Source organism: Nansenia antarctica (assembly GCF_963989245.1).
Source record: "Nansenia antarctica genome assembly, chromosome: 16".
Taxonomy (NCBI): Eukaryota; Metazoa; Chordata; class Actinopteri; order Argentiniformes; family Microstomatidae; genus Nansenia; species Nansenia antarctica.
In genome coordinates this window covers 15,941,603-15,954,816 of record NC_137686.1, presented here as the reverse complement: position 1 = coordinate 15,954,816, position 13,214 = coordinate 15,941,603, and the positions used below count along the sequence as shown (strand labels likewise).

Genomic DNA, 13,214 nt, shown 5'->3' with positions numbered 1-13,214 from the left:
GTGGGGTTGGTAGGAGAGGGGCACAGTGGAGGGGGCATAGGAAGATTGTGTTATTTCCTTGTAGGGTTGACTCGCTGTAGAAAGAGCGACTGACTTACCCCAAGGTTCAAGAGCCGTGCACATTCACTGCTGAGAGGGGCGGAGCAATCACATCTGACATCATTAGGAACAGAGAGTAAAACAGGAAATACACCAGGAAGTAAAAAACACCAACAACAACAACAACAACAACAACCACAACAACAACAACAACAACAACTAAAACAACACCAACAACAACAACAACAATAACCACAACAACACCAACACCAACAACAACAACAAAAACAACAACAACCACAACACCCACAACCACAACCACAACAACAACAACAACAACAACAACAACAACAACAACAACAACACAGAAAGGAAGAACACAATGCATTGGCAAGAGGAGGAAGAGTCTGAGGGGATGGGAGGAGCAGTGAGGGGGAGGGGGGACATTAACTAGGAACACAGGCAGGTGCAGTGTAGAGATCGTTTGGGATGAGGGAGTTTCAGTCCCACTTTATACAAAAGACGACAATTTCCTTACAAAATGCCTCGAAATTGCTCATTTATTTAAAGTGAGACTGGGGGGGTTTCATACAAGGTCGAAGACAAGGCTCTGATCCACTGAAGCAAGCAGCTGGTAATTAATTTCATTTCAACAGGTGAAGGGAGGGTTTTTTATTTTATATTTGTGACAGCAGCTGGTGAAACCGGGAACAAGTCGGCAGCTTTTATTCTGACAAATGGAAATACATTTCAACGTTGTTGACAATCGATGACACACTCCCTAGTCAACTAACACAGCTTGTTTTGTGAGCCTGCTAGCAATGAAAAGTGGTGTTATAGTTAACTATGTAGTAGTGGAGATTACTCACCGAATCCATTGCATTGCAATGTTCTGGCTTGACTCGAGAGTGTGTCATTGATTTTCAACAACGTTGACATTTATTTACATTTTTCAGAATAAAAATCCTAACATTCTGATTGGTTGGCAATTTGTTCCTGGTTTCACCAGCGGCCGTCACATTTTTGGTGCGAGGGGCTTCATAGTGGATCAGAGCAGACACAGAGAGGATGGGGATGCAGGCTATGGGCCAGACAGGCAAAGACCAGTCAGTCTGGGATGGTTTAACTGGTTTCAGGTGGGATACGGAGGCCTTGCGCTACGCCGCTACATGCTAACGTTTTAAGCTATAACACGAGCACGACACAGGGAGTAATACTGTGAAGGTTTTCTTCCGTTTGACTTTGTTGACGTTGTTCACTCTGGCCATTCAAAGGCATGTGGGGAAGAGACATTTGGCGAGCATTGAAAGCTGCAGAGTTGAAAGATGATGATTTCGGGGAGTTTGTAATTTAGGATATGAATAGCAAAGGGTATATTGTGATATTACTTATTTCAAAACTTTTGCCAAAAAGAGTCTCTCATAGTAACAAAACATTCTTTCTTCCATATCTTTTAAATAATAAAAAAGAATCAATTAATTAATATTGTTTAATTACTAACCGAAACCGAAAATTATAATTATTCAAAAGCTGTGAGTTTATATACTAATAATGTATGGAAGTTCTATGATGATTTTTGTCATCATAACGCTATCTGGTATCCTATACAGTTGAAAACTTTCACTAGCTTTTTTTGGTTTGTTTTTGGTTTGTTTTTGGGGGGGGGGTTATTCTTAAATAACAACAACACCACTATCTTATTTTAACAGTGTTTGACTTCATAGGCCTACTGTTCCTACAGAATAAGCCTACAGATGTGGATTTCTTTTGTGGCATTTACATGGAATGGAATGGCAGTGTTCTTTCACTTAAACTCTTTACGTGGGACTCTAGATGAATTGCGGCGGAAGAGAAACATTGACTGGCCTTCATAAAATTCATCTCATCTCTGGATGAATTTGTGGCAGATACTCATGGCTGATAGACGTTGACTTTGACGTGACTTTCCTCCCCTGCACAGCAGCCCTCCCACAGACAGGGGGCGCTAGTGACCAGAGACGACGGTGACAGTAGAGCACCAACCTGACTGATGGTACTCATAGCCCTCATGTAGCTTTCGTTTCGCGAGCGGTATTGGGGCGAGGAGAGGAGGGCTTTGGGGTCCAGGAGCCCATGGGGGAGGGGGTCCAGGAGCCCTTGGGGGAGGGGGTCCAAGAGCCCTTTGGGGAGGGGGTCCAGGATATCCAGACTCCTATTGATGGAAACTTCACTCACCGCCCGCAGGTAACTGTGACTTCGGATCTGCAGCTTCGGAGAGTGTTCTTGAGAGATCCTGACAGAAAGACAAAGACCCAACCAAAGAGGTCAACCCAGAGGTCAAACAGGTATATCCTGATTCAGGAGGTTAATCATCATGATAAGAAATCTAAAAGACTACAATTATAATCTCTGAAATAGCTATTATAAATTAGATACTGGAATTAGCCAAATGCTACTTCATGCAGTGCATCTAAAACAAGGCCCTCTGATATACTTTACATGAGGTTTCTCCTATAGCTGTAATTTATAAACATTGTAATAACACTGTAATAACATTGTAATGACACTGCAATAACGTCAAGATTTCATGTCACGAATAGGAGGTGCAGCGATAGACAAACTCTATTTGGTCGGACTCTGTTTCAGTCACATTCAGTCAACAACTCCTGTGATTGATTCCCTGCATTCCATGTGTGTTGGTCCACTCACGCCCTCGTCCATTATACATGCCTGTCTGAAAATAGCCTGTCGTTACATCTGCTAACGGAGACTCGATTATGCACTCTGCCTGGGAGCAGGCGGAGCGACCGTGGTGCTGGGGGAGGAAACAGCTAAACTCACTTCAGAACGCCCACGCCATCGTCACACACTCTCCGTTTCTCTCCCTCTCTCTCTCTCTTCCTCTCTCCTTCTCTCTCTCTGTTTTTCCCCCAGGTGACAGAGAGACAGGGAGACAGGCAGGGAGATATGCACAGACACCTCGGCTAGGGATAGGAGCCAGGCAGTGGTCGGGGGAAGGCGAGCCGAACTACAACTTGACTAAAGTGGCTTCCCCCTCTCGTCTCGTCTCCTCATCTCCTCTCCTTCATCCGCACTGATGAAGAAAGGAGACGAGGGAAGGAGGCAAGGGAAGGAGGCAAGGAAAGGAGGCCACTTAGGATGATTGAGGCCCGCCCCGTGGCTGGTTCTGCATGCTTCAGACACAGAAACCGCACTACACTCTGGTCCAAGAGCCTTCCGGGACACTCCAGACCCAGAACAATGGCGGTAGAGGAGAAGGGAGAAGAAGGGAGGAAGAGAAAGTGTGGAAGCCAGAGGGGGAAGCGAACTCTGCGGTCGGACGGCCCAAGGGATTCGGTTACGTATGATGTCAGCCACTGATGCGGAACGAGACAGCATGCTTCATGCCTTTGAGTGGTCGTCGTCTGTCTCAGTTGCCATATGTGACGGCAGCTGGTCAAACCGGGAACAAGTCGCAACCTATCAAATTGTTTGGACTTTTATTCTGAAAAAGTTTCAATAGATTTCAACGTTGTTGAAAATCAATGACACACTCGCCAGTCAAGCCAAAAAAATAATCCACAATACTACCTAGTTAACTATAACACTATTTACATTGTTAGCAGGCTCACAAAACAAGCAGCGTTAAGTTGACTAGCGCGTGTGTCATTGATTTTCAACAACACGATGACATTTATTTACATTTTTCAGAATAAAAGTCAGAGCATTTTGATCGGCTGCCGACTTATTCCCGGTTTCACCAGCTGCAGTCACATCTGCGCCCTTCCTCTCCGTTCTTGACAATAGTCTCTCTTTCAATCTGTGTTTTATTACATCAACTGTACTCAAGTGATGATACATGTCATCTCAGGGTCACAAGGTTGCTAGGGAACAGTATAGTGTAGTAGATCTCAGTATCATGGCCGGCGCTATGTACACACGCATCACACGCTGTGCGTAGGCACCAAGTGCCTGGAGGAGGATGCACCAAAACAGCCTAATGATCATCATAATAATCATAATGATGAATTATTACATTAAGATGAGGCACATCTACAATAGCCACCATTAGATCATTATTAGACCACCATTAGTGCTAGAGCTATCAATTTAGCACTAGCAGCCATCCCCCCACACCATCAACGAAAATTGTATTTGTAAAATTAAATTTTATTCGGAAAATTTAATTCTGTCTATGACCATTTTTTCTGCAATTATGCTGAGGGCACCCACATGGAGAGCGGCGGCCCTGCTCAGGATATTGAACAATTAAAAACATGAACATGTCAATGACGAGACTGGGCTTTCTCCATACACGTCATGGTTAAATATGTATTACATGACTACCTGCACACTACCTGATAACTTGAACACTACCTGACTACTACTTGACTACCTGTACTGTGTCATATCGGTATTATATTGCATATTATCTCACTGTAACCTGTGCAGCTCTTTTGCACTACTGTTTCTACTGCAGCACAACTGGTCCTACTGTAGTACGACTACCATCACTTTATCACTTTATTACTTTATTAGATTTTATTATTACTTAGTTTTACTTTATTCTATTATTGTTGATTTTGTACCTTGCTGCAATGTCAATGAGACCTAAGCCTATTAATTTTACTCTTGTGTATTGGATGTAATAAAAGCAATTCTGATTCGGATTCTAAAGATATACCCTGGTACAGTTGAAGGTTACTCGCTGTTTTGATAGCTAGTCAACGACACAAAAACAAGCACTCAGTGCTGTAACACTGACATGAAAAACACTGATATCTGGCTGCCAAACCTGCTCCCATTGAATAGTGCTCCTTCATTTCACTTTCCAACCAAATGTATCTCAGACAGCACCAAGAGCATTGTACGCTAATGGAACCGTGGCTGACCTTTGTAGGAGGAAGACAGATTGGAACATGTCAAAAGTGTTCCAACACAAATGTAGCACACATCAAACTACACTTACAGCTATCAAAATAATGACCATGTCATCACATCATCATTAAAACACATTAGGAACTAGATAATTGAATCAAAATGAATATCAACGACACACACACATACACACACACACACTCTCTCGGTTTGAAACAGATCCTATTCAAACAGCAGGGAAATGATGTTTGATGATGTCAGCGGCAGCCGTTTTAACACAGATCCCAGGGCTAATGGCAGTGATTACTCAGACCTTCTACTTCCGCGCTGATGGTTAGTTATAGCAAACAAGGCGTGGTATGATTCTAGGGCGATGCAAATTGATATCACCACTTCTCGCTAGCTTTATGTCTGTCAGTGAAGACTGGTGGAGGTAGAAAGGAGGAGGACGGGCTCATTGTAATGCACAGAACGAAATATCGGTGTCTGATATTCCATTCCCCATTCCAGTCCATGCTTATACAATGAGCCCCGTCCTCCGATTTCTACCTCCACCAGCCTCTCCTGGTCTCTGTCCATCTATGGAGCCATAGCTGCATCTCAGCAAGAGTGAGAGGGGAAAATAGAAAATGTGTCAAAATATCATAGTCCGTATGATATATGGTATATTCATATGATGTATTATGAAATAATGACATAAATTAGGATGATAATGCAGGTGATAAATCAGACACCTGCGTGTCAGTTAGGGAGTAACTGCGTGTGATTTATGGAGTAAATGTGTATAGATGCTGGGCTGTGTCTTCACCTGGAAGTTGCTTTAATTCATTAATAAATGACAGCTGTTAGTCCCAGAAATGGAATAGTAAAGCTGAACATAAGGAATGTGTCTCATATGAGCTACAGCCCTGCCCTAAGCTTCTCCTATAGCCCTGCCCTAAGATTCTCCTATAGCCCTGGCCTAAGACTCTCATATAGCCCTGGCCTAAGACACTCCTATAGCCCTGCCCTAAGACTCTCCTATAGCCCTGCCCTAAGACACTCCTACAGCCCTGCCCTAAGACTCTCCTTTAGCCCTGGCCTAAGACACTCCTATAGCCCTGCCCTAAGACTCTCCTATAGCCCTGGCCTAAGACACTCCTATAGCCCTGCCCTAAGCTTCTCCTATAGCCCTGCCCTAAGCTTCTCCTATAGCCCTGGCCTAAGACACTCCTATAGCCCTGCCCTAAGCTTCTCCTATAGCCCTGCCCTAAGCTTCTCCTATAGCCCTGGCCTAAGACTCTCCTATAGCCCTGGCCTAAGACTCTCCTATAGCCCTGGCCTAAGACTCTCCTATAGCCCTGGCCTAAGACTCTCCTATAGCCCTGGCCTAAGACTCTCCTATAGCCCTGCCCTAAGACACTCCTATAGCTCTGCCCTAAGACTCTCCTATAGCCCTGCCCTAAGACTCTCCTATAGCCCTGGCCTAAGACACTCCTATAGCCCTGCCCTAAGACTCTCCTATAGCTCTGCCCTAAGACTCTCCTATAGCTCTGCCCTAAGACACTCCTACAGCCCTGCCCTAAGACTCTCCTATAGCTCTGCCCTAAGACACTCCTATAGCCCTGGCCTAAGACACTCCTATAGCCCTGCCCTAAGACTCTCCTATAGCTCTGCCCTAAGACTCTCCTATAGCCCTGCCCTAAGACTCTCCTATAGCCCTGCCCTAAGACACTCCTTGGAAAAACAATCACTATTGAGTCTCAAGGTGAATCTCACCTCAACAATGTTGTATGTTACAATGAAATCAAAATATTTCCAAACGTTTAATCTAGATTAGACCGGAATGATCGGAAAACTGTTTTGGCGATCAAGAATGTGATCTACTCTATCTGGCAGATTTTTTGGTAGATTCAAGATTCAAGATTCAAAAAACGTTTTGGCTATCACATAATGATACAAAATTGTCTTAGGTTAAGGCGCTCACAAACAACATAAAAACATACACCCATGAAAGACAAAAAAAAAAAACATTAACAATTCCATAAATACATAAATGAGTAGTATCACCCAGCTCGATCTGATCCTAGATAGCAAACAAGAATCCGTATCTTTCTGACCCAGATTAAACATTTTCAAATACTAGGCTCCTTGGGGTCAATTATGAGGACATAGTATGTCGGTCCAGTATGTCAGCAACAATCCACACACATCCAATCATCCACACAACTCAACAATAATCCTAAATCCTACATAGGTAGGATAACTAACATACCATACCTAACAGTATAGGTAGGATACCTCTAACATCCCTTCGGGGATCGATAAAGTACTTCTATCTATCTATAGAGGAGAAGGAGTCTTACTGTAAGGTGGTCATCTCGGTCAGTGACGGCTGGGTGGCCTTCAGGTAGCTGGCCCTTCGCTGCTGGACCTTGGGCGAGGGCTTGGGACTCCCCTCCGAGTCCCCGCTGTCCTCCTCCTCCGCCATGGCCTTCACGTAGCTCCCGCTGCGCATACGGCGGCACGGGATGTCGTCCTCCTTCCCCAGCGGCGAGAAGCCGCTCCACTCGTCTTGGGGCACCTGTACGGGCGGGGGGCGGGACAGGGCGTCAGGCACTTCGGCGGCGGGAGACACACACGCCCGCGTGTCGCCATCCATCCATCCGTCCATCCACCCGTCCATACACCCCCCAGTCCAGCTCCAGCGTCGGTCAAACCACATCCAGCACAGTGAGACTGTCCACCCGCTCTATCTCCCCTCTCTCTCTCTCTCCCTCTGTCCATCTCTCTCTCTCTCTCCCTCTGTCCATCTCTCTCTCTCTCTCTCTCTCTCTCTCTCATTCCCTCTCTGTCTGTCTCTCTCGCCCTCTCTCTTAACCTCTGTCTCTCTCTCTTTCTTTCCTCTTCTCTCTCTCTCTCATTTTCACTCTCTCTGGTATTCAGGGAAGGCATCATTAACTAATGAAGGAGGCTGGTGTGAGTGTGCTTGATTACACTATTACACTTGCCTCCCTGACAACCTTGGCATCTGTTACCGTGGAGACTCCCGGAGACTCCGAGGCGTGAAGCTTTATCAATATGATAGTGTGTTCACAGTTCGATAGGGAGTCTGGGCCAATACAGGACTATCGGTGAGACATTGAGCTAGCCTGACACAAGTAATAGGACGATAGAGACAGTCTAAGCCTAATTAAGAGTAATTAATCCTAGGCTAAAAAACATCTTCAATGGAGATTCTCCACATTGACAGTGTGATTTAGTCCCGGACTAGGGCTGGTGAGGACTGGTTTAAGGAGAGATTAAATGGCCAGTCACACCGGGACTAAACTAAGTGGAACTAACTCTCAACAGATCATAGTTGATTAAGTAGTAATCCTATAACATCCTCCGGTTCCATACGGCCACCACACTGAGATCTATAATGGTGTATTATCCCGGCCTGTCGAAAACTGGAACTGAATTCCTGCTGGGACCATATATAGTAAGCCTTGAGAACCCATGGTTCTACAGCCTAATGGCCCTTAGGGGGCAGGAGCCTGTCTCCTGTTTCCGTGGCGTGAGGCAGCTTGATGTACAAGTGCACCGCCTGGACATGACGCTGGTATGTCGCAGAGTCTTATCCCCGACCCAACCCTTAATGCTGAGTGCCAAGCAGGGAGGCATCGGGTACCATTTTATAGTCTTTGGTATGACTCAGCCGGGGATCGAACTCACGACCTCCCAATCTCAGTAGCGACCACAAGGCCACTGAGCTGGTGGGGCCATATACCGGATATGTATGCACTCACTGCAATGTAAGTCGCTTTGTATAAAAGCGTCAGATAAATGCCATATGTTATTAAATCGAGAATATTATGGCAAATATATATTAGATTAACTTTGCTAAACAAATAAATAACAAGTTACCAGAGAATCATATTAAACTTCCGAATCTAAATGGATGTGCGGTGCTACAGCGTGCCGTATCGACTGGGAAATACATCCATCTGGATCAATCGAGACAGTAATGCATCATCTTCCAATGGCACGTCACTGATCCCACATGACAGGCACTTGACTGGATTCCAAATGACTTCTGAGAGACTAAATTGGTGCTGTTAGAGGAAAGAGAATCCCACTCGTCTCCGCTCATGGTAATTACATGAGTCACTCCTGAGTGTTGGGTATCTTGGGATAAGGAGATGGGGGGGGGACGTGGAGGGGGGGACGGGATGGGGCACAGCAGAGCTCAGCGGAGTACAGACAGTTGCCTGGGTCCTGACGTCAGAGCAGCAGTGAGCAGGGAGGATATAAAAGGGAGTTGTGTGGAGGCTGAGCGGTGACGATTAGCTGCCACCGGATGCTGCTCTGTGTGCCCACACAGTGGCACGCTGTGTCTGTGCACATCAGCTAACGCTACGCACTAGCCGCTGTGTCTATCCACACCCGCTACGCTACGGACTAGCCGCTGTTCCTTTCTTACTGTAGAAATCTTCACATCTCGCGGTCCTCTGTGGCTCAGTGGGTCGAGCACGGCGCTAACATTCTTCACAGAGAACAAACACGTCTGCCTTCTTACTCACTGGAGGAGCACGGCGGGCTGCGCGCTAAGCTGTGGCTTCTCACCACTTCTCACAGAGACAACATCACTGTCTTTCTGGACCTTTCAATACTATGTCTACTTATATATATGCCATTTTCGAATATTTGATCCAAAGTGACTTACATTACAGTGAGCGCATACATTCTTCCGTGTATAGGGTCTCAACGGGAATCGAACCCACAACCTCAGCATTGTTAGCGCCGTGCTCTACCAGCTGAGCCACAGAGGCGCGTTACATACATTGTACTATACCGGTGTATGTGTGAGGCTTTGTGCGGGACAATAACGTTTTATTGAACGGAGGATTTCCAGCCACCAACGACTGTAGAGTAGGCTAAGCAATTCCGCGTGTAAACGCTGCGCTTTGTTGATACGGCTGACGGCCTTTTAAATTGGGCTTCGTTAGGGTTTATCTAACGACCGTATTTACTGAGGATAGTTTGGCCTTTAAGATCTCCATGTTTTGCTGGCTGTGGAGCAAATAATTAATGAGCTACAGAAACAGAATATCAGTAATTGGGTCTATGCGCGTTTGTAATAATTTCCATATAACTCAAAGAGGCTAATGCTGCACAATAATACGGCTTGATCCGTGATTTTAAAAATAAAAACGGCAATTTCTAATGGATGTGTCAAATGTTACCTTTGAACATGGCACTTGAATCAGACACATAATTAGTCTCCATTCATTTTAATCACAGCTAACTCAACCTGCAATTCCTTCCTGTTGGTGGAAGTTACTATGGTAACGCCGACACTTAAATATACAGCTGGAGACTAGCTGTTCTTCTTTGAGAGAGAGGACGAGAGAGAAGCACGTGGATAAGATCAGTGGCCAATTAGCTCTGTGCATGGGTATGTACATGCTGCCCAAACACACACACACACACACACACACACACACACACACACACACACACACACACACACACGCGCGCACACACACACACACACACACACACACACACACACACACACACACACACACACACACACAAACAAATCCATGCATGTGCACACGCACACGCACACGCACGCACACGCACACACACACACACACGCAAATGCTGTACCACTTACACACCCATAAACACATAACAGCTGGGTTTCAATGTCTGCTACCATCATCATACATGTTACAACTTACACATGTAACCAATCATATATATGGAACCAATTATACATTGAATCAATAACACATGGAACCAATTATATTTGTATCCAGTTATATCTAGCCTATGTTACCAATTATACATTGAATCAATAACACCCTAACCCTAACCCTAACCCTAACCCCATGTAACCTATTTGTATCCAATTATATATGTTACTAATTACACATTAAATCAATAATACATAATACAACTAATTTAATATTTAATGTCTGTAGAACACATGGCAGAGCCATAGCTGTACAGCATTTGGCAAACTCTGGTAGAGAGTTAGAATCGTCGTGGGTGCCATGTTGGCTTCAAAATGGAGGATGGCTTGCCAAACGGCTATGGCTCTGCTGCATAGCACCTATTCAGGGATCATCAATGGCATAACGAGGAGGAGGAAGAGAAGAGATCATCAAGTGTGGGCTATAGCTGAGCTTACATACAATCAGAGACATCATTTATAACACAAACATTCAAATCTTACCGGTAGTTTTTTTCTAGTGCACACTTGAATATTTCATATTTAATTCTGTTTAATCTGTGCTTGCACAGTGTTGAGCAAACCGTCTCTGTTTTGTGAGCGGAGTTTAAGACATAATACATTTGGCACAGTCATCACACTGAACAAGACAGGAATATTGACACAGCAAATACACACCACAGGCATGCTTCAACTCACACACACACACACACACACCACAAAATTATTAGGAAATAATCAAACCAGGGAACCCAAAAACTAGGAAACCTATGAAATTAAGAGGTTTATAAACAGGAAATCATGCCAGTTTGTGATGGGATTAAATAAAATAAAAATTAATAAACAAATTAATGCTTAGATATAGTGTAGAAAGTAAGGCCGATAAGTTGGGTTTCGCACTTACTTACTCTCCAGAACTCAAATGATAGAGGAGGGCCTCTCCAGAAGGGGGGGTGGGGGGGTAGGTGGTGGGTAGGTCGAACAGGCAGGGAGGGGGGTGGTTTTAAAAAGGAGAGAGAGGGCGGAGGTAGGTTGGGGGGGTCTTTAGAGATTGTTTACCTGCAAGAACTGGCATGTTCGGTCCTGCTGACAACCCTCAGATTTCACTAGCGCTTTAGAATCTAAATTAATCGACGCCTTCTGGTACACCTGGCGAGCCCTGCTCACCGTGAGACTGGATGACCAAGCGCTCTTCTTCACCATGTGGTGATGCTGCTGCCCCCCACCCCCGCCGCCACTGCCACCGAGGCCGTCCACGCCCAGCCCGCCCATGCCCACCAGCCCGCCGGGGACGCTGGGGCTGGCGCAGGACGTGGCGGACGTGGCGTAGCACTTGACGTCGTTGTTGGAGCGCGAGGTCTTGAGCGCGTGCTCGCTGATGGTGTTGTAGGCCTCCATGAAGTACTGCGACTGGGACTTGTCGGGCCCGTGGCGGCCCATGGTCATGACCCCGGAGGCGGGGCCCGGCTGGTACAGGCACGCGTCCCGCTCCATCACGTTGTCGTCCGAGCTCCAGTAGCCCGAGGCCTGGCTCCCGCGGTGCTTGGGCTCGGCCGAGCGGCAGCGCTCGCGGCTCTTGCTGCGCTTGCGGTGTTTGACCAGGGTGGGCGGCGTCTCGCCCTCGGGGCTGGCGCGGCTGCCGTTGACGCTGCCCTGCTTGACCTGCGACCCCTCCAGGGAGTGGGACTTGGTGAAGAGTTTCTGGACTGAGTGGACGAGGTGGCGGATCCGCCCGGGACTGTCGTGGTTACCGCCCATCCCCGCCACCCCCCCCATGCTGCCCGGGCCCATGCCCCCCATCCCCCCGTACCCGCCCATCCCCACTACCGCCATCCCCCCCGGGGGGCCCATGCCCCCCATACCCCCCATCCCCCCCATTACCCCCACGCTGCCCGGGCCGCTGTTCCGCTGCTCCAGCGCCGTCCTCTTGTACTGCAGCGTGTGGTACCCGTCCCGCGTGAACGACGGCTGGCGCTCAAACTGGTCCATTAGACCGAGGGGCATACGAGCCGCCATGGCCTTACTGGGCACCATGACCCCCCCGCCGCCCCCGCCGCCCCCACCTCCCCCGTAGGGCACCAGGGGGCCACACTCGTCCTTCAGCTCGTGGTGGGACTGGGAGTTGTAGTGGCGGCGGGGGAAGGTGCCGTAGGGGACCACGCTGCCCATGCTGCCCATGCTGTCCGACTGGTAGCCGCTCCGCTGGGCGTAGTAGGGGTGGTCGGCCGGGTGGGGGGGCGGCGCCGCGTCCATGTGGCTGATCAGGTAGGGCTTCCTCTCGGCCGGGTGGTGCCCCATGCCCATGCCCATGCCCATGCCCAGGGCCATGGGGTCGTAGGGGCTGGGGTCGCAGGCCATCACGTGGTGGTGACTGCGGCTGCTGGAGAGCCCCTTCATGGCGGCCCGGACGCAGGCGGTGAGGGGAGGAGGGGGGAGGAGGAGGGGGGGATGGGCCGCTGCAGATGATTAGCCTGAAGACAGGAGCGATGCACACTGGCGGAGAAGAGGGAGAGAGAGAGAGAGAAAAACCAAAACAAGAAAATCATTACAACTTCTTAAAATTCTCATATGAGACACTGTGTTGAATGCAGCATTGTCACTATAACAATGTTAT

General features: G+C 47.5%; 1 protein-coding gene across 1 annotated transcript in view; it reads right to left on the bottom strand.

Moving 5' to 3' along the window:
- The window catches only part of dlgap1a (discs, large homolog-associated protein 1a), a gene marked incomplete at both ends in the record, with an annotated part of 45,156 nt that extends 32,159 nt beyond the window's left edge, over positions 1–12,997 (bottom strand). Inside the window, 4 exons of the mRNA XM_080546514.1 lie at positions 2,254–2,311; positions 7,242–7,459; positions 11,660–12,343; positions 12,488–12,997. Coding sequence (XP_080402640.1) covers positions 2,254–2,311; positions 7,242–7,459; positions 11,660–12,343; positions 12,488–12,997 — 1,470 coding nt within the window. The remainder of the gene's footprint in view (positions 1–2,253; positions 2,312–7,241; positions 7,460–11,659; positions 12,344–12,487) is intronic.
- Positions 12,998–13,214: the final 217 nt, after the last annotated feature.